Source organism: Lithobates pipiens, unplaced genomic scaffold, assembly GCF_037356315.1.
Source record: "Lithobates pipiens isolate NorthernLeopardFrog02 unplaced genomic scaffold, aLitPip1_a1.2 Scaffold_8, whole genome shotgun sequence".
Lineage (NCBI taxonomy): Eukaryota > Metazoa > Chordata > Amphibia > Anura > Ranidae > Lithobates > Lithobates pipiens.
In genome coordinates, this window is record NW_027507903.1 from 679,047,404 (window position 1) to 679,068,368 (window position 20,965).

General features: G+C 45.3%; 1 protein-coding gene and 1 long non-coding RNA gene across 2 annotated transcripts; one reads left to right on the forward strand and one right to left on the reverse strand.

Annotated features, from left to right (window-relative positions):
* Positions 1-1,163: 1,163 nt before the first annotated feature.
* LOC143962039 (uncharacterized) lies at positions 1,164-7,863 on the forward strand. Its single transcript, XR_013270611.1, has 2 exons — positions 1,164-1,683; positions 5,545-7,863. It is a non-coding gene; the product is annotated as an uncharacterized LOC143962039 (long non-coding RNA).
* Positions 7,864-11,227: 3,364 nt separating this feature from the next.
* Positions 11,228-12,837, reverse strand: LOC143962040 (E3 ubiquitin-protein ligase TRIM11-like). The gene has a single exon (XM_077471380.1). It carries the CDS (start codon positions 12,818-12,820, stop codon positions 11,243-11,245), a length of 1,578 nt encoding a protein of 525 aa, XP_077327506.1. The 5' UTR covers positions 12,821-12,837; the 3' UTR covers positions 11,228-11,242.
* Between the last annotated feature and the right edge of the window lie 8,128 nt (positions 12,838-20,965).

Here is a 20,965-nt window from a genome sequence, read left to right on the forward strand (position 1 = left end):
CACTAAATGTGTCATTTACAAAAGATCAATGGTTACAGGCGTGTGTATTTGCCCATAAATGTGCAATTAGCACCCGACTACAAGAAACTTCTTTCAAACTTTTAACAAATTGGTATAATACGCCAATTAAACTGCCTAACTGGTTCCCCACGGTTCCGGACTTATGTTGGCGCTGTAACCGAGCTAAGGGCACTTTACAACACTTATGGTGAGAATGTGACCTAATTCAACCTTATTGGACTCAAGTGACTAGCATTATAAAACAAATAACCGATACAAAGATCCCACTAGACGCAAAATGCTGTTTATTACACATTACTAACCTCTCGATGAAAAATTATAATAAATAGCTGACGAGATTCCTACTTACAGCCGCAAAAGGCGGTCGTACCTAGATACTGGAGAGATACTACGACCCCCTCAATCAAGGAATGGCTGGGAGAGGTACGTCATCTTCACAAAATGGAAGAGATTAGGGCTATAGCACACGAAAGCATAGACAAGTACACCGATACCTGGCAACCCTGGGTCATTTTTATATATTATTCTACATACGCCTCCCTGACACAAACCTGATGAGGGAGTGTCGCTGAGGACCCGGCCTGTCATTACCCTCTCTTTCTTTATAGACAACCACATCCTCTCTTTTTCCTTTTCATGGTGCCGGCCTTGAGAAAGGCGGCCACTTCTTATCTATCTTCTTTCACCACTTCCGGCTCTTTGATCACAATTCGCATGGTGTAACATCATCTGTATACTGTTAAAAATGAAAATATGCCTAATAAGGCTTTTGTAATGCTTTAATGTTTGTGTTTAGGTTTTATCTGTTACGCTATGAACGGCAATGTGCCTAACCCTTTTACAAGGGGATTTTTTCTATATATGGATGTGACTACTAGATTAATAGGATCTTTATTGATCCGCTCGAGCATTACATTGATGTCTGACTATGGAAAGTTATCTGACAGACGCTGATCGGCCACCACTGAAACCAAGATATCTAACAATGTGAGTCTGTAACTACTGTGGCTGAATTGTTGTCCAATCAGGCGGTTGCATCTGCAATTATTATGTTTTGTTACTATGTATTGTAACTGGATATTTCTTTAATAAACTCTAACTGTTAAAAATAAATAAATAAAATAAGAATAATAATAATTATAAGGGAATACTTATTAAGGTTACCAAAAGATATACTAGGTTAAAGGTCTAAGATAATATGCTTAGGCGTGCATTTCACTAAGTTCAGAATTAAGATGCAAGATGTTGACATATTAGGAAGCATCTGTCTGCGGTAAGAGGTACAAAGCTAAGATAGGACTGGTTACGCAAGAATATGGTCAGTCAGCAGATGTTGAAATGACGAAATAACTATCAGAAGACTGTATTTCACCTTTGACTTAGATAATGTCATGAGTTTAAGAAAAATGTCGATGTATGTATGAATTACCTGATTGGCTAAACCACAGGGCTGTCCTTTAGCTCAAACTAAATAAAACTGCTGTGTGTGCTTCAATATACACATTCATTATTCACGTACAATCCTGTGTATGTGTAATGTTTTGTCCACCGGTGAAAGGGACCTCCTCTCTTCCATCCTAGCCTAGGCTACCAGGGGTTACTTACAGAAGACGAGCAACCTAACAGTTTTGGTACCAGAAAAGTGGGGTCATCTTGCGGCAGGTAAGTCACTTTACTCCTTTTTGCCTAAAAGGTGAATGGTGTGAATACTTACTCTGTCCAGATGGCCGCTACGAACTTAGTTTAAATTTAAAAGAAGTAACTGTGCCTTCGCGGAGGACTAGGCTGGTCCCTCGGGAGGTTAAAAGGGCTCGCAAGGAATTTATAGGTTTAGGGGAGTCCGACTAGGTTGGTCTGACTTAAAACTATTGGTAATAGTATTTTTAACACGGGAAGTAGTAGATTACGCCCGTGACAAAGGGATTGGTGGAGTGGACGCCCATTTGATTTTTTTTTTTAAAAAAGTGCACTATAAATTGATAAATGTATTGCAATACGGTTATGTCATGTCTTAAAGTATATTAAGAATATGTCTGTTTCTCTCTAGGTACGTGTGTAAGTATATAGAGTATAAGTTTTAATATAGAGTATAAGGAAAATAATTGTTGTTGTTTAAATGAGTGCAGAGTATGAGGAGCCCTCTTGTAGTGACATAGCATCCGCCTGCCCCCATTGCACGTTAGGTCTACTCTTCCTAAGAATAGATGACAAGTGGATTTTACTGACCACCAGACCAGGGGGGTTCTCTTGCAGACTTGGTGTAAGAGGGGTATATCCCGCCACCAGGAAAGATTTACCCTTCATCGTATATTAAGGGTAAATCTTCATAGTTTTATATAAGTCCATCTGCCCCAAAAAAGATCAGGGATCCTACTCCCAGACCAGAGACCGGATTGTTGGACAAACCGGGTGTTATCACCTGTGTCCTGCCACTAGACACACACTGCCCAGACTACTAGATGGGGAATTCTGCAGCAACCCAAGCCATGGCCACCCCATCACCCTATGAATTTGTTAGTAATATGATCCCTGGCCCCCAGGTAGAACCATTTTGGACACAAGTCCGAGAAAGGTGTCAGCAATTGGGGATACATGACCCAGGGCCATATGGTCCTTGTACTGAGGAAGACTGGCAAGAAGTCAGTAAAATTTGTCAGGTACATAAGCATTCTTATCCTCCCTGCAAAGGGGCTGACCCACAATACATGAAGGATTGTTTCTGTGCATGGAACAAATGCCTTGGAAAATATAGGCAATTGTGGACAGCAAGGACATTGGAAATCCCAGTGCCCTTATAGGACTGGACAGATTAGAGCAAGAGGCAGAGGCAGGGGATTTAACCCCCAGACCCGCCCACAGTATCCCCGTTATCTGCCATACCAGAACCCTCGTCAACCACTACCCCAATATCCTACACAGCCACAAATAATGCACCAAGGGAAACTCTGTTGGTATTAATGGGACACCTGTCACCCATCCCATCACTCCACCACTGACTGTAGCCACTCCAGAAGGACAGAAATTATGTACCCAAACTTTTGCCGTCTTGTCCTCATGCCCTGTGCCCCTTATGGGACGGGACCTCTTGGCACAACTGTGTATTACCATTAAGTTTAATAAAGAAGGTTCCCTTACCGCTAGTTCACCATTATGTGACTTACATGGCCCTAAGCGACATGCACACAGAGGGTTCCCAAAAAGACATGCACACAGGAGTTTCTTTCTAATGATACCTTCCTCCCTTGACCATCACACAATTTGGGCAGAAAACAAAGGTAGTGTGGGCTTTATTAATTGCACACCATATGCACCCCAAATGCGGTCAGATGCAGGGATACAATATCAAAAACAGTATCCCCTACCCCCAGAGAAAGTCAAAGGCATCTCCCCTCAAATTAATGATTACATATCAAAAGGTATCCTGAAACCAATCATCAGTCCCTGGAACACGCCCATTTACCCCGTAAAAAAAGGCCAGTGGGGAGTGGAGACTTATACATACAAGACCTAAGGGCAGTAAACAAACAAGTGATTCCCCTCCCACCCCTAGTCTCAGACATCACTTTTATTTTCTCATGCATACCGGCAGACTCTCTATGCTACACAGTAATTGATTTAGCGAATGCTTTCTTTAGCATTCCCATTGCAGAGGAAGCCCAACCTATGTTTGCTTTCTCCTGGGCCGGGGGCCAACTAACCTGGCAAGGGTATGTAGACAGTCCAGCCGCCTTCTCTATGGTACTCAACGAGACTGTCAAGTCTTGGACTTCTGAGCGAGGGTCGGTACTAATACAGTATGTGGACGGCCTGCTCCTGTGCAGTCGAACTGCTGAAGATTGTGCGGTCGATTCAACATCACTGTTACAACACCTAGCTCACGCCGGGCATCTAGCCTCAAGGAAGAAAATACAATGGTGCCAGCCACAGGTAGAATACCTAGGGTGCATTCTAAAGGAAGGAACAAGGCTGGTGTCACCTAAACGTGCCGCAGCCCTACAAGCTCTCAGTCCGCCAAAAGACAAGGCCGCCCTACTCTCATTTTTGGGTGCAATTGTATATTGCTGCCAATGGATCCCTGACTGTTCTCACTATGATGGTATCCTACGAGAGGCTACTGGGTCAACCGCCCCTAAATTAATAGATTGGACTGAAGACAGACTACAAGCTTTTCAAGCTCTATTAAACAGTCTGTCAAATGCTCCCGCCCTGGGATTGGTAGACTATGGTAAAGCTTTTCAGCTGTACTGTGTAGTTTCAGGAAGCTCTTTTGCCGCCGTGCTAACACAACAACATGGATCAGGGTATCGCCCTGTCTCATATCTATCAAAAAAAAAAAAAAAAAACTCCCCATCCAAGTACAGGGAATGCCATTCTGTCTCCAAAATCTTGCTGCCTGTGCAATGGCTGTACAAGATGCAAACAAATTAGTGCTAGGTCACCCATTGACTCTCTATACCACTCATTCAGTCACGCATCTTATTCAGAACATGAATACCCAACATATGACCTCGCAAAGACTTAGTGGTTATGAGATAACACTGATGAACACTGATAACCTCACACTCAAATATGTGCCTGCCAGCAACCCCGCTGTGCGCCTTTTGCATTCCATGTTGCGTTTACCACATGACCCAGACATTATACATGACTGTTCGGAAAAGGTTGCTGCTATTACCAGTCCCAGACCGGATCTCACTGACACCCCTATCTCAGGTGCAGAGGATGTTTTCGTTGACGGTAGCTGCTCACGTCCCTCTGACTCCACCTTTTTAACCGGTTATGCAGTTGTTCAACTACCAGACATCGTACTGGAGGCAAAATCATTACCTCCTTCTTCAGCCCAGGTAGCAGAGTTAGAAGCCCTCACTAGGGCCTGCATTCTATTCACCGGTAAAGAGGTGAACGTCTACACAGACAGTAGATATTCTTTTGGAGTGGTGCATGATTTTGGTGTGATATGGGCCAATAGAGGTTTTAAAACAGCAGACAACAAAATAATTGCCAACTCCACACAGATTAGTGCTCTCCTCCAAGCCATTCTTCTTCCAAAAAAGGTAGCCATAATTAAAGTAAAGGCACACTCCTCTGACAGCAGTCGTGTTTCAAAAGGGAATGCTCTTGCTGACAGAGAAGCTAAAAGAGCTGCTGCCTTTTCCCCTAACCCACCTGCCCCCACAACAATGTTTTTCACGGAACACTTCGCAGCACCTAACTTTAAAACTGTCATAGCACAGATGCAATCAATGGCCACAGAAGATGATGTCCATTTTTGGACAAAGGAAGGATTGACCAAAGACCCTGAAGGTCTTTGGTCAAAAGAGGGGAAGATCCACATGCAAGAACAAAACTATCACCCTTTGAGGTCCTCATGGGAATCCCCGCAAACATAGAATTACCCCCATTAGACCAAGACACTGATATTGACATTTATTCCCAACAGGAAATGTACGTGAAAAAACCTGGTAAGTATGCTTCATGAAATGAACGAACAAGTTTCTGTCACCTTTTTCCCTCTTCCCACAGAACCAACGCATCCCTTCATCCCTGGGGATAAAGTGCTGATCAAACAATTAGCACAAAGAAAGAGTATCGGACCGGCTTTCTCAGGACCATGGAAGGTGGAAAAGGTATCCAGGACCGCAGTGTTAACAGACCTAGGAAACACCTGGATCCACGCCAGCCGTCTTAAAAAGTGTCCCCAGCTTCCCTCGACTCCAGAGCCCCTGGCAGTGACAGAGAGCAGCAACTTCCAAGAACAAGATCTACAAGAAGTTCAGAGAGGCATAGAACAAATTTCCCTGGAAGATCCCACACCCCCTCAAAAGGACAAAACAGAGCCAACAACTGCCGGGATGAGAAACGAAGAAGAAGAACAGAACTCTTAGATAACAAATAATCAGAACTTTAAAAAAACAAAGATGCTTTCTCCATCAGTGTCAGGGAAGGCTGTATGCCTTTGGGGTAGTCTGGTACTATTTGTATTCCTGCCCACATGGTTTATAGCCAACTGTATATATCATCCAGAAGACTTAGGTCTATTAAAAGGGATATGTGGACCACCTAAGATGAATAATACCCCCGGCCAAAGACATAGTAGAAGTATTGTACCCGTTAATGAGTCACCTAAGGGACTGACTAACAAGATGTTACTACTAAAATTCAAATATAGCTATGCTCAAAAATCTGGTTTTGAGAAATGCTGGATTTGCAGCAAGCTACATCCCAGTACAGCTAGAATCCCTCTCATGGCAGTCCCCTTGAATTTTACCCCCCTCCTTAATGGAACACCCCCTATCGTCCTAACGAATGTTACTAGGACCCTTCCAAATAAAACCCTCACTTTCCAAATTATAGGTAGAAGCCACTTCCCAGACTGGTGTTTCCGACTGGGAAACACCACAGATGGAGCCGAGGTTTGCAAACAAGCAAAACTTAACATTTCAATGACATCATTTAACAGTCCTTCTTTCTTCCATACTTCAGATCCCACCCTAAATGCCACCTTTTTAGACTTTCTTAGCTCCAGTACCAAGACTACAATACACCAATTAATGTCAATTCTGGTGCTCTCTGGCCTTTCTGATACTCTTAGGAACGTGTTCCATAAACGACCCCTAGCTCTAGGAAATACCATATATATATGCTGCGGCAAACTCTGTCACCCCTGGATCCCAACCAAACCCCAGGGGTGGTGTTACCTTGCAGCCCTGGTTCCTATCATGGGGGTATTAGGGGATAACAAGGGAAGTCACCTCCTTGAAGCCAGCATGCATCCTAGATATCCCCTTAGACACCGTAATAAACGAGAATTGTTTTTAGAAAAAGATATGGCCTGGGCATGGTTCCCTTCCTGGACAGGGTGGGGAATTGACCTAATGAAAAGATTAAATAATTACACTGGCATAATTGATGAGATTCTGGAGGAAAATTCTGATGACATAACCAAACTAAATCTAGAAACTAGGGCAATTAGGAAGCAACTAGAACTACATGAGTTGGCTATAGAAAGTATGAGTGCAGCCCTTACTGGCCTCTGTGAGACTACTGAGGATTATGAGTGCTGTACCTGGATTCATAATACCAGCATCGAAGTCCCAGACTACTATGACGTTATTGCCCAACACAGGGAAGAGGTAAATAAACTACAGAAAGAGGCAAGGAACATAGGAAAAAACTGGGATCCCTTCTCGAGCAGTTTTAGTTTTGGGGGATTAATATCTTGGCTCCGAAATGCTGCCATGACAATTGTCACTGTGATTCTCTTCATTCTATTTTTATATGCCTGTTATAAGATAATCAAATGTTTATGTAAAAAGGGAAACACGGTCGCTCCGAAGGATCTGAAACTCACTTCCATTGTTAAGGATCCAACGGTATGGTATAGAAACCAAGAGCACAAGGGTTCGGAGTATGAAGCCTGTGCTATTAAATTAGAAAAGGAATGATCATTATGTAAATCACAGAATGATCAAAGGAAGGATTATAAGGGAATACTTATTAAGGTTACCAAAAGATATACTAGGTTAAAGGTCTAAGATAATATGCTTAGGCGTGCATTTCACTAAGTTCAGAATTAAGATGCAAGATGTTGACATATTAGGAAGCATCTGTCTGCGGTAAGAGGTACAAAGCTAAGATAGGACTGGTTACGCAAGAATATGGTCAGTCAGCAGATGTTGAAATGACGAAATAACTATCAGAAGACTGTATTTCACCTTTGACTTAGATAATGTCATGAGTTTAAGAAAAATGTCGATGTATGTATGAATTACCTGATTGGCTAAACCACAGGGCTGTCCTTTAGCTCAAACTAAATAAAACTGCTGTGTGTGCTTCAATATACACATTCATTATTCACGTACAATCCTGTGTATGTGTAATGTTTTGTCCACCGGTGAAAGGGACCTCCTCTCTTCCATCCTAGCCTAGGCTACCAGGGGTTACTTACAGAAGACGAGCAACCTAACAATAATAATAATAATTTCATAAAGAATCTTTATTTCACATTAACATGTCATTTCCTAATTCTCCCCCATCACCAGGACACATTTAGAGATTATAATACACCATCACATGATACATTATATTAGGATCCATTATAAAAAGAGATCCCATAGAATTCTATTGGTGATCCATTCTATGGGGACACATTATATTGGGGACACATTCCAGTTCTAGTAATCATACATTATTATAGTGATATCATTATATTAGTGATAAATCCCATTATTTATTTCATTAGTAAATCTCGGGATCATTTCTTCATATATTTCCTCTGAGATTTTTCCATCGATTTTCATCTCTTTCTATTTGTAGATCTATTATTAATTTCTATTTCTTCACATAATAAAATAATCAATAGAATAAACTCATTGTAAATGTATTAATAATAAGGAATGAGACTTTCTACACATTATATTCCTATAGATAGATAGAGATTTGTTCTTAAAGGGCCAGTACACCTCTATCTGTACTTTTCACATTGAGTCCCTTGGTAGCCATTTCCCTATTATGACATCACAGCTCGGACACAGACAATAAGTCATATTACACTCTGGGCTCTCTCTCAGCTCCGGCACTCTATACAATTATTCACCGTCCCATCTCACTATACACAGTGCTCATGTATTGGGAGGAGCCATTCAAATGAATGCCCCGCCCCCTTCTGTAGATGACCCAAGAGCCGTACACACCCACTTATTCTTTCCTTTATTGTTCCTCCATCAAAGTCCTCACTAAGTCCCCAGTTTGAAGGATCATGTGACCTTCTCCCAGTATGCAGTGTTCAGGCCTGAGCGGCCAATCACAGAACTTACATACCGTCACATGATGGAGGAGTGATGTCATCAATCCTGTGTAAGCTCCGACATAACCCACCATGTATATTACATGGGTGAGGACTCAGGGCTCTGACATGGATTGATGGGGGGCTATAAAAGGGGGTAGAAGTGGGCCGGGGGGCTGTGACTGCCCTAAGTGAGCAAATGACAAAGAGACTTATTATGTAATTTGGAACCCTAAAGTAGCGTGACACATAAAGGGTCCCTAAGTCATATGACATACTTGGGGCCCCCAGGCAGTAATAGGACAAGAAAAAAAGGCCAACATGTGCCCCCCATGAACTGTGAACTACTTCAGCACCATCTATTGTAGGCCCCGCCCATTTCTGTTCTCCCTCCTGATGAAGCCCCCATGGTGGCCGTCTCTTTTACAAACCCTTAGCCTGGCCCCACCCCCCAGACATTTCAAAACATTTGGGACCCACAGACAATGTTATATCATCCAGTATTCCTGGCAATGTGACCTATTTGTGGGCCCCAGACAATGTCACCTACTATGGGGCCCCAGGCCATGTGACATATATGCCCCTGGCTTTCCTCAGATACTTTCAGAAAGATAAAGTGACAGATGATAGATGGCACTGAGGGACAATGATAGATGACACTGCTGGGCACTGATAGATGGCACTGAGGGGCACTGATTAGCAGCACTGGTGGGCACTAAGGTGGCCGATGTCCCTCTAACAGAAGCCGGTTATCAGCTTTCTTCTTTTCTTAATGCTGACAGTGTAAGGGAAAAAAGCTGTTGACCGGCTCCTGTTTAGTTCCATGATCAGCTGTTATTGGCTGACATCTGATCACATGGTAAAGGGCTCACTGTGATTGGCCCTTTACCTGATCAGCCAAATCCCAAGGGGAGCAATGTGAGAATGGGAGGATGTACATGGACGCCCTCCTGGCATTTTAAGACAGCGCTGTAGCCATCTTTTGGCTATAGTAAGGGCACCAAGTGGTTAAATATGCTCACCAACAAATCCCCCCCAAAAAATGCATAAAAAACACAAAATGCAAATCACAGTAAAAATCCTGCAGAAATCACAGCAAAAAAGCACATCAGAAAGGCTGAAAAGCCCCCTGCATAGGTGTGAATGGAGCCTTAGGCTGGGATGAGACTTGTGGGATGCGGGAACCAGTGGGATTCCTGTGCGGGTTCCCTCATCACACCTCAATCACCGGACGGTCACACTGACATCTGAGAACCGCTGCGGGGGGGTCAATGGAAAGTTAATGACACCCCCAGATCGCTTCGCAGATCGCAGTGCAAACGCTGAAATGGTGCAGGAATCGGATTGTATAGATGTGACACCCAATGTGATCCGATTCCAGTGAGGACCAAAAAAAGGGTCCGGCGCCATTCTGGTGTGAATGTGATTTCAGTCACACAGTTTGTACGGCTGAATTCACATCACACAGACATGACATGTGATCTGCACAGCAATGTGATCCCAGCCTTAGAGAGATTTCCTCTCACTTCCTGTCCTGGTGACACCAATACAAGGAGGGAGAGAAATCTGTACAGGGACACAGACATATAAACATCTGACAGGGGCTCTAATCCTTCCCCTTCCTTATTATACTAAACATATCATTCTTATTTCAGTCTGTGTTCATGTTGGAGAGTTCCCCTCATTTCCTGTCTAGATAAATGTTGTCACCGGGACAGGAAGTGAGGGGAAATCTCTGTAATGGAGCCCCGGATAGAAGAAAAAAAAACCTGACAGGGGATCTAATCCTGACCCACTCTGCCTAAAAACAGTCTGGGATCTCTGATCACATTTTTTTCTTCCAGTAATAAATCTCTAGATGACGTCTTCATAGATTTCCTATCAGATTGTTCCATTTATTTCCATCTCTTTGTAGTATAGATTGTATGGAGGGGGAGGGGCAGAGAGGAGAGGTGACCCCATCCTATCCCATCACAGTGACCCCACCCCCCTCTATGTCTGATCATGGCTGCCCCCCCCATACAGAGGGACCACATGTGGGGGAGGGGCAGATAGGGGAGGGGGAGGGGCAGGGGTAAGAGATGGCTGATGTTAAATACTGGGACAAAGCACAGAAAGTATTATGTCAGATTGTTATGGGAGAGATAGATAGATAGATAGATAGATAGATAGATAGATAGATAGATAGATAGATAGATAGATAGATAGATAGATAGATAGATAGATAGATAGATTTCTCACTGACCAATAGGAACATGTTATTGTTACTCCAATAATTGGACAGATATTCTACCCAATCACAGCGATCAGTAAGAAATCTCACATTTATTTATAGTAGAAAAACTTGAAGAAAAGCCCCGCCCACTGCTATATACTATTGGATGAATATTAAATGAATTTCCTTCGTCTGACATCACCAGACTGTGGGCGGAGTTATCACATCTCCCGCCTCCCCCCACATATCTGTATATAACCTTCCCATAAACATATCCCAGCATGGAGGGGCTCAGTGAAGGTGGTGGTGAAGGTGTGGAGGTGTCGGATCGGGTCACACAGATCATAAAAGGAGATCCGTCCGACCTCATAATCCAGATATATCCTGACTCTGTTACTGGAGGGATTGGGGGGTAAGAGGATCTTATTACTGTCATGTATCACATAATACTGATCACCAGTCCTGACCAATCCCCAGGACTTCTTATTCCATCCAATCTCTGACTCCTTCCATCCTCTCCTCCCTATACTTGGGTAACACATCCCGACTCTCCATTCATCTGACCCCCCGACATCCACTTCCCAGTAATGTCTCCCTGAGGAGAAACTCCGACTGCTCAACACCTGACAACAACAATGCTGGAATCTCTCTGGTGTTTCTGGGTAATACCGGTATCTATCTGACTTGGATACAGTTTTCCTGTCATCTGATATCTGTAAAAAATTATTAGCTGTGTTTCCATCCAGTAATATGTCTGCAGCTCCCTGTATATAGAAGTATACATTTACCTCTGTTATTATATCAGATAAACCTGTGTGTAAGACCCCCGCCACATCCAGACCCCCTCCATCATGGAGGAGCTCCTCATGTCTCTCTCTGTCCTCATTATCTCCATCCTCAGTATCACACAAGTCACCTGTGTCTGATTCCTGTAAGACAGTCAGTGGATCCGTCACGTTACACAGCTCCTCAATGTGACGCAACTTCCTGGACAGCTCCTCCTTCTTTATTTCCAGATCCCGGATGGAGATGGAGATCCGCTCTGCCCTCCCGGAGATGTCCCTCAGGACTCTCTTCTCCAGGTCTTCCAGACATCTCCTGAGATCTCTAAACAGGGCAGTGACTCTCTTGGTGTCACCAGCGGCTTCTTCTTCTACTTTCCTCCGGTGTTCCTGCAGACTCTGGACTCTTTCCTCCGTCTCCTCTCTCTTTGTCAGAAGTTTCTGCAGAACATTCCTCAGTGTCTCCTTCTTCTTCTCAGAAGCCTCATCCAGTGACTTCATCTTATGTCCTTTATGTCCTCCAATCATACAACAAGAGATACAGACACAGGTCTCATCCTCAGTGCAGAAATACTTCAAAACCTCCTTATGGACGGAGCATTTCCTGCTCTCCATGGACAAGGTGGGGTCACATAAGACGTGTTCTGGGGACTTTTTGTGGACTCTCAGGTGTTTATCACACAGAGAAACCTCACAGAGCAGACAGGATCTAACAGCAGGTACAGGAGAGTCCACACAGTAAGTACAGAAGACCCCGGACTCCTCTTGATCTTGATGAGTAGACAGGAAAGTCTCTGCTATGTTACGTAGTTTCATGTTCCTCTGCAGTGCAGGCCGATCCGGAAACTTCTCTCTACATTCAGGACAGGAATATCCTCCAGACCCCTCCTGTGTATCCAGCACACCATCAATACAGACCCGGCAGAAGTTGTGACCACATCTCAGGGTTACAGGATCCGTATAAATGTTCAGACAGACGGAACATTCCAACTCAGCTCTCATATCACCAGACGCCATCGCTGACAGGGGAAGTGAAACAACACTGAAAGTCTCTGACACCGGAGAGGAATGTGGATGGGGGAGGGGTGACGTCCTCCTACACAGGGTGAGGCTGGATGAATATTATAGGACACGGAGATCAGAGTACAGAAGGGAGGAGATTCGTTTTGCAGTAGTAATGAGAATTATACCTCCCAACATTAGAAGAGAGAAAGAGGGAAAGACGGATGTGGAGAAGACATGCGGAGCACTAAGTGCAATGACATGAAAAGTGGAGATGAGTACATCATGATGAAAAGGAAATTGGTTATATAACCATCTGAAGATTTACCCCCCTTCATGGCCAGGCCATTTTTTGCGATACGGCAGTTCGTTACTTTAACTGACAATTGGGTCGTCATGCAACACTGTACATACATTCAATATATAGCAATTTTCCCACAAAGCTTCTTCTGGTGGTATTTCATCATCACTGCATTTTTAGCGCTATAAAATAAAATATATATATATATATATATTTTTTTTTTTTTGTTATAAAACATATCCAATAAAAACATTTTAAAAATCAAATTTCTTCATCAATTTAGGCCAATATGTATTCTGCTACATGTTTTTGGTAAAACAAATCCCAATAAGTGTGTATTGATTGGTTTGCAAAAACACTAAAGCGTCTACAAACTATGGGATAGATCAGGGGTAGGCAACCCCCTGCATGGGTGCCGGTGTCCTGTTGAATAATGCCTCTCATAGAAAAATGCATCCAACGCACTGCACATGCGCAGTACATCACATCACTTTAGCTGATATCCTGATCAGCTGGTGTGACGTATAGACTGGGCATGCTCCGTTCATCAGATGCATTTTCCGATGAGAGGCCAGCCATGGAGAGCTGCGAGGAGAGAGAATCTAAATGTAAGACTCTGCCTCACTCTCCGCGCATGCGCGCAACGTAGTAGGGTCCAAAAACGCTTGTTATTAGATGGATTGTGGGGTGATCTTGTAGCTTTCATTTCTAGATGAGGACAGAGCTTGTTTCTGGACGTGGACGGTGGTTGTTTCTGGATGTGGACGGTGATTGTTTCTGGATGTGGACGGTGGTTGTTTCTGGATGTGGTCGGTGGTTGTTTCTGGATGTGGACGGTGGTTGTTTCTGGATGTGGACGGTGGTTGTTTCTGGATGTGGACGGTGGTTGTTTCTGGATGTGGACGGTGGTTGTTTCTGGATGTGGACGGTGGTTGTTTCTGGATGTGGACGGTGGTTGTTTCTGGATGTGGACGGTGATTGTTTCTGGATGTGGACGGTGATTGTTTCTGGATGTGGATGGTGGTTGTTTCTGGATGTGGACGGTGGTTGTTTCTGGATGTGGACGGTGGTTGTTTCTGGATGTGGACGGTGGGTGTTTCTGGATGTGGACGGTGGTTGTTTCTGGATGTGGACGGTGGTTGTTTCTGGATGTGGACGGTGGTTGTTTCTGGATGTGGACGGTGATTGTTTCTGGATGTGGACGGTGATTGTTTCTGGATGTGGACGGTGATTGTTTCTGGATGTGGACGGTGGTTGTTTCTGGATGTGGACGGTGGTTGTTTCTGGATGTGGACGGTGGGTGTTTCTGGATGTGGACGGTGGTTGTTTCTGGATGTGGACGGTGGTTGTTTCTGGATGTGGACGGTGGTTGTTTCTGGATGTGGACGGTGATTGTTTCTGGATGTGGACGGTGATTGTTTCTGGATGTGGACGGTGATTGTTTCTGGATGTGGACGGTGGTTGTTTCTGTGGACGGTGATTGTTTCTGGATGTGGACGGTGGTTGTTTCTGGATGTGGACGGTGGTTGTTTCTGGATGTGGACGGTGGTTGTTTCTGGATGTGGATGGTGGTTGTTTCTGGATGTGGACGGTGGTAGTTTCTGGATGTGGACGGTGGTAGTTTCTGGATGTGGACGGTGGTAGTTTCTGGATGTGGACGGTGATTGTTTCTGGATGTGGACGGTGGTTGTTTCTGGATGTGGACGGTGGTTGTTTCTGAATGTGGACGGTGGTTGTTTCTGGATGTGGACGGTGGAGGTTTCTGGATGTGGACGGTGGTTGTTTCTGGATGTGGACGGTGGTTGTTTCTGAATGTGGACGGTGGTTGTTTCTGGATGTGGACGGTGGTTGTTTCTGGATGTGGACGGTGGTTGTTTCTGGATGTGGACGGTGGTTGTTTCTGGATGTGGACGGTGGTTGTTTCTGGATGTGGACGGTGGTTGTGTCTGGATGTGGACGGTGGGTGTTTCTGGATGTGGACGGTGGTTGTTTCTGGATGTAGACGGTGGTTGTTTCTGGATGAGGACGGTGGTTGTTTCTGGATGTGGACGATGGTTGTTTCTGGATGTGGACGGTGGTTGTTTCTGGATGTATTTGGTCTTTTCTTTTTTCTTTTTTTTTTTTCGTAAATTTTTATTGAAAAGAATGGTACATGACAATGAAAATATCGTAAGATAAACAAAGACATTTTTTGAAAAGGGGGGTAAGAGTCAGAAGGGTGCAGATACATTGACAGTTAAAAGCATTGTGAACATATTACTCCTTGCAGGAAATGGAGGCCACACCTATCTCCCCCAAAAGAAGGAGAAGGAGGTGGCCTCACCTGGATGAATCTGCGGATAGTATGGCATCATGCTGCCCTTTTAGGGGAGCCACGGCCATATAAGGAACATGCATAAGATACAACAGGCGACTAAAGGGAAGGGGGGGAAGGGGGGGTGCGTAACTTGCCGAGTCCGGTACAGCAGTCTGCACCTGGGGGGGGGAGGAGCCCAACCGGAGATGAGATTGTGGTGCTGAAGAAAAGAAGGTGCGTTGTTTTGTAAACCATATATTAAATTATCACGATATAGTATAGTTCGCTGGTTGGTCTTTTCTTAGATGGTGGAAGTTGCACATTGTCGTGAATACAGTACATTTATACAACACTGTAAAGGAACACTCCGCTGGGGGGACATCTACAGGGGGAAATCTGATTTATGGAGGGGCTCTGCTGGGGGACATCAGATTTATGGAGAGCCTCCGCTGAGGAGACATCTGATTTATGGAGGAACTCCGCTGGGGGAAATATGATTTATGGAGGGGCTGTGCTGGGGGCATCTGATTTATGGAGGGGGTCTGCTGGGGGACATCTGATTCATGGAGGGGCTCCGTTGATGAACATCTGATTTATGGAGGGGCTCCGCTGTTGGACATCTGATTTATGGAGGGGCTCCGCTGGGGGACATCTGATTTATGCAGGGGGTCTGCTGGGGGACATCTGATTCATGGAGGGGCTCCGTTGATGAACATCTGATTTATGGAGGGGCTCCGCTGTTGGACATCTGATTTATGGAGGGGCTCCGCTGGGGGACATCTGATTTATGCAGGGGGTCTGCTGGGGACATCTGATTTATGGAGGGGCTCCGCTGAGGGACAACTGATTTATGGAGGGGCTCTGCTGAGGGACATCTGATTTATGGAGGGAATCTGCTGGGGTACATCTGATTTATGGAGGGGCTCCGCTGTGGGACATCTGATTTATGGAGGGGCTCCACTGGGGGACATCTGATTTATGGAGGGAATCTGCTGGGGGACATCTGATTTATGGAGGGGCTCCGCTCAGTCCGTTTGGCGGATACGGTGAAGAGTGAGGTATACGTCTGCTTTGAGGGCCCCCTCTGAGCACACCTGAAGGCCGAGGTGAAGGAGAAGATTTGGAAAGGTGAGTACATTGAAATTTTCACCTTGTTGCCGCTGGAGAAGTTCAATCTGGATAGGTTGAAGCCCTAGGAACGGAAGAAGGAGGATGAGAAGAAGCATCGGTATAGGTTAATCCCGCGCACATTTGCCAACTGGCTACAGGCATTCGCGATCCTGGTGAGCATCGTGGGAAGGTGGACACCGGAGCACTGTTTGGCGCTGTTCGTGTATTTGGAAGCCATCAGCGAAGCACACATGACATATGGTGGTACGGCTTGGCTTCGCTATGATGAGCAGTTTAGATAACGTATGGCAGTCCGACTGTCTCTTCGCTGGGATCACAAGGACATTAGCCTGTGGATGAAGCTCATGACAGCGGCGCGGGCTCCTAACCCGTTTTTTTCAGCCGGGGGTCGGAAGTTCGACAACCTCAGGGCAGCCGACCGAGAAACGTTGGGGTTTTTGCTGGCAGTGTAACGCAGGCACCTGCAAGTTTGGGGCCAACTGTCGGTTCAAGCACTTATGTTCCGGTTGCGGGGGTACGCACGCTCTCTCCAAGTGTTTCAAGAAGGGGAGCGGGCATCCCGGAGATATTGCGCATAAGAGGGACGACGCCGGTGTGAGTGGAAAGGATGTTGCCTTTCCTCAGTAGATACCCCGACCGGGCGGGAGCGAAATTGTTGGAAGACGGATTTACTTCCGGTTTCAAGATCCCCTGTACTTTGACCTCGGCTCCACCCCTGGCTAAGAATTTGAAGTCCGCATTGCAAAACCCAGCTGTTGTTGCTGCAAAACTAGGCAAGAAGGAAGCCCATTCAGTGAGGTGCCTTTCCCGGACCTGGTCGTTTCGCCTCTCGGTGTGGTGCCAAAGAAGGATCCATCACTTGTCGTTCCCAAAAGGGGGTTCTGTGAACGACGCTATCCCCCCGGAGGAGTGTGAGGTGACATACACTTCTTTTGATGCAGCGATTGCTTGGGTTCAGCGCTACGGCCGGGGGGCCTTGATGGCAAAGTCAGACATCGAGGAGGGACGGGAGGCGACCAGTCTCTTTCGACCTGCTTCGTGCCCTGAGTCGGGCTGTGGTAGGGGTTTGTAGTTCGGCCAATGAGCAAACGCTTTTCCGGGCGGCTTTCGCCCTCGCCTTCTTTGGGGCTTTCCGGATTAGCAAACTGGTCAGCCCGTCGAAACGGGCTGCGGGGGGTTTGGCGCGGGAGGATGCGGAACTGGGCCAGGCTGGGGTTAGAATCTGGATTCGGCGGTCAAAGACCGACCAGGAGGGTAGGGGGTTACAAGTGGAGTTGGCCAGGATAGGGGAGGTGGCAATCTGCCCTGTTAGGTCTGTGGAAAGCTTCCTGGCGGTGCGGCCGACGGTCTCGGGCCCATTCTTACTGCATTTGGATGGCGCTTACCTGTCCAAGTTTCAGTTTGTGACAGTTTTTCGTAAGTGCGTGGTGGCGGCGGGTTTTGACCCAACAAATTTTTCCTCTCACTCCTTCAGGATTGGGGCTGCCACCGAGGCTTCAGGAGCGGGGTTGGGAGTTGAGGCGCTTAGGCGACTTGGGAGGTGGGACTCGGACAGGTTTAAATTGTATGTCCGTCCGCAGCTGTTAGATTAATGGGAATTTTTTCTTAGTTTCATGTTTTGGGCTAGGGGGTTAGGATGGGTTTGTTAGTGTTTTTTTCACGTGTTAATCTTTATTTCTCCTCAGGTTATGAAGTGGGCTTGGGATGGATACTGGGACACTCATACGTTTTTTGGGGAGCAAAGAGAGCGGATATGCGGCCGAACGGCAGGCAGCTTCGCATACCGAAACTGGAGGAGCAAATTCACTGGATCGGGATCCCTGGCATGAGGTGGAACAGGGTGCTTGGAGAAGTGCATAGGTTTTCACGCCTGGACAGGTCACCCGATGTGTTGCTTTTTCATGTGGGGGGCAATGACATGGGGGCCAGGTCGATAAGAGATCTCATCCGGGACATAAAATGCATTTTTTTACGGTTAAAAGTTGCTTACCCTAATATGGTGTGGTCGGACATGGTGGGCAGGATGGCTTGGAGGTGGGCCCTATCGGACAAGAAGGTAGACAGGGCCAGGGTGAAGGTCAACAAGGAGGTCAGCAAGTTCTTCATCAGAAATGGGGGCCTTGCAGTCAGACATAGGGAATTAGAAATGGAAACGTGGAGGTATTTGAGGAGCGATGGCGTTCATTTGAATGACGTTGGGACGGATCTGTGGACTTTATGTTTGCGGTAGGGCATTCAGCGAGGGCTGCGAGTGTGGAGGTTCCCAAAAGGGTAAGGCTTTACCCCTTTCGGGCTGTGGAGGTTCTTTGGGATTTTTAAGGTAATAATAGGAGGTACGGGTAGTAAACTGTTGTACCCATCCATGGATGGGGGTGGTTTAATGATACTTCCAGGTTACGAGGGGTTAACCTGGAAGGGTTAAAAGGGGTAGGTCACTGCGACGATTTGGGTATAGCCTCCGAGACAGGGGATTCCGTCTGGAGGTCAAGAGGTCAAAAGTTCAAAGTCGTTCGCAGTGACCAGTATGTTATTATGCTAGTACCCATGACCCGTTTAAAGGCTGGGAAGGTTTACGGTTATTTTAAAGTTATTTATGTTATTTATGAAACAGATTTGTTAAATAAATTACGGCCAGATGGCCATTTAATCCATATGTAGTCCAGTCGTTTGTTTAAGGTGGGTTACGGGAAGTGTTTAAGGGAAATTGGAGGAGTAAAAGGTATATAATACACTGGGCTTAGAGATGTCATGTGCTAGTATTGCAAAAAAAAAAATAGTTTGTATACACACAGCAAACACACGATCACCTATTCCAAAAGTATTATTTTCACTGCAATTGAATACATTGCACAATTATTAATAATAAGTAAAATTAAAGATGTTAAAAATTAATTTACCCTGGATTCCCTAAGCTAGAATGAAACCATCAAGCAAAAAGTTGTTTGAGCTCCAATGCTGCCTTTTCCAGGGTACAGTATGAAGTGCAGTGCTCAGCACAGTGGGAGGAGCTTTACATTAAGGAAACCCAAGCTGAGTCTAGGTTCTGTAAGTTCTGTATGTAAGATGTAGTAACAAGGTGTAAAGTCAATGTGGTTTCACAACATATAACACACCATATCTCTGCAACCAAAGCGGCACAAACGTTTATTTTTGCAGCACAAACGCGGCACAAACGAATGGCGCGTTTGTTTTTCAAATTCAGCAACGTGGGGTGCAAAGTGGGCGGGGCTTGCATTAAATTGAATGTTTAATATCTCAGAAACCGAACCGGCACAAACGCTAATTTTTGCGGCACAAATCAGTACAAACGCGGCACAAACAAATGGTATATTTTTTTTCAGGTTTTACAAACATGGGGTGCCAACTTCACACAGCTGTGCCTAAGGCCCAATTTTTCAGCCCCTGTTTAACAGGGGTGTTTAATTACAATTTTTGATGTAGTGCTTTGCAGCAGGGCTCATTCCTGCAACACAACTAGAGTATATGGGAGAAGTTGCAGTGTCGTGGCACCAGCACCAGTTCCTAAGGCCCAATTTTTCAGCCCCTGTTTCAGCCCCATATACAACTAGAGTATATGGGAGAGGTTGCAGTGTCGTGGCAGCAGTGCCTAAGGCCCAATTTTTCAGCCCCTGTTTAACAGGGGCATGTAATTACAATTCTTGATATAATATTTCACAGGAGGGCCCCTTCCTGTGCCCACCGAGAGTAACTGTGAGGACTTATAGTGTTGTGGCACCAGCACCACCAGCACCACAACCACCAAAGGTCAATTTTTCTACCACTGTTCAACAATGGCATGTAATTACAATTCTTGATATAATCGTTCACAGCAGGGCGCTCCAGCGCCCACCAAGAGTCACTTTGAGGGCTTACAATGTTGTGGCAAAACCAACACCTTGTTCCGCCATTTCTGCAGAGCATATAGGGCAGGCCCCTACTTTCAAACATCCAATTTACAAACGTCTGCTACTTGCAAACGGAAGGAGACAACAGCAAGTGAGATGAAAAAAGACGGACAGCAAAACAAATTATACAGGGGTGATAACCCTTCCCTATGTTTTCCAAAAAGCTTAAAAATAGTTTTTTTTGACAGGAGCTACACTTTAAAAATGTACCAGTTGAAAATTACAAACAGATTCAACTTAACACAACAAACCTACACAATCCCTGTCTTGTTTGCACCACCTGTATACTGCTGTTCTGAGTATATAGGGCCTGGGGGCCCCACGTCTTTCCTTTTTTTAATATGGGTACGGGGTTCCCCTTAATATCCGTACAAGACCCAAAGAGGCTGGTAATGGGCAGGGGGGGCTACCCATGCCATTTTTCTCAATGATTTTCATCCATATTGCCGGGACCAGATATTACATTAAAACCGCAAGCAGTTTTAAATTACGTTATTTCCGTTAAATGTCATTTTGTGCAGGGACTG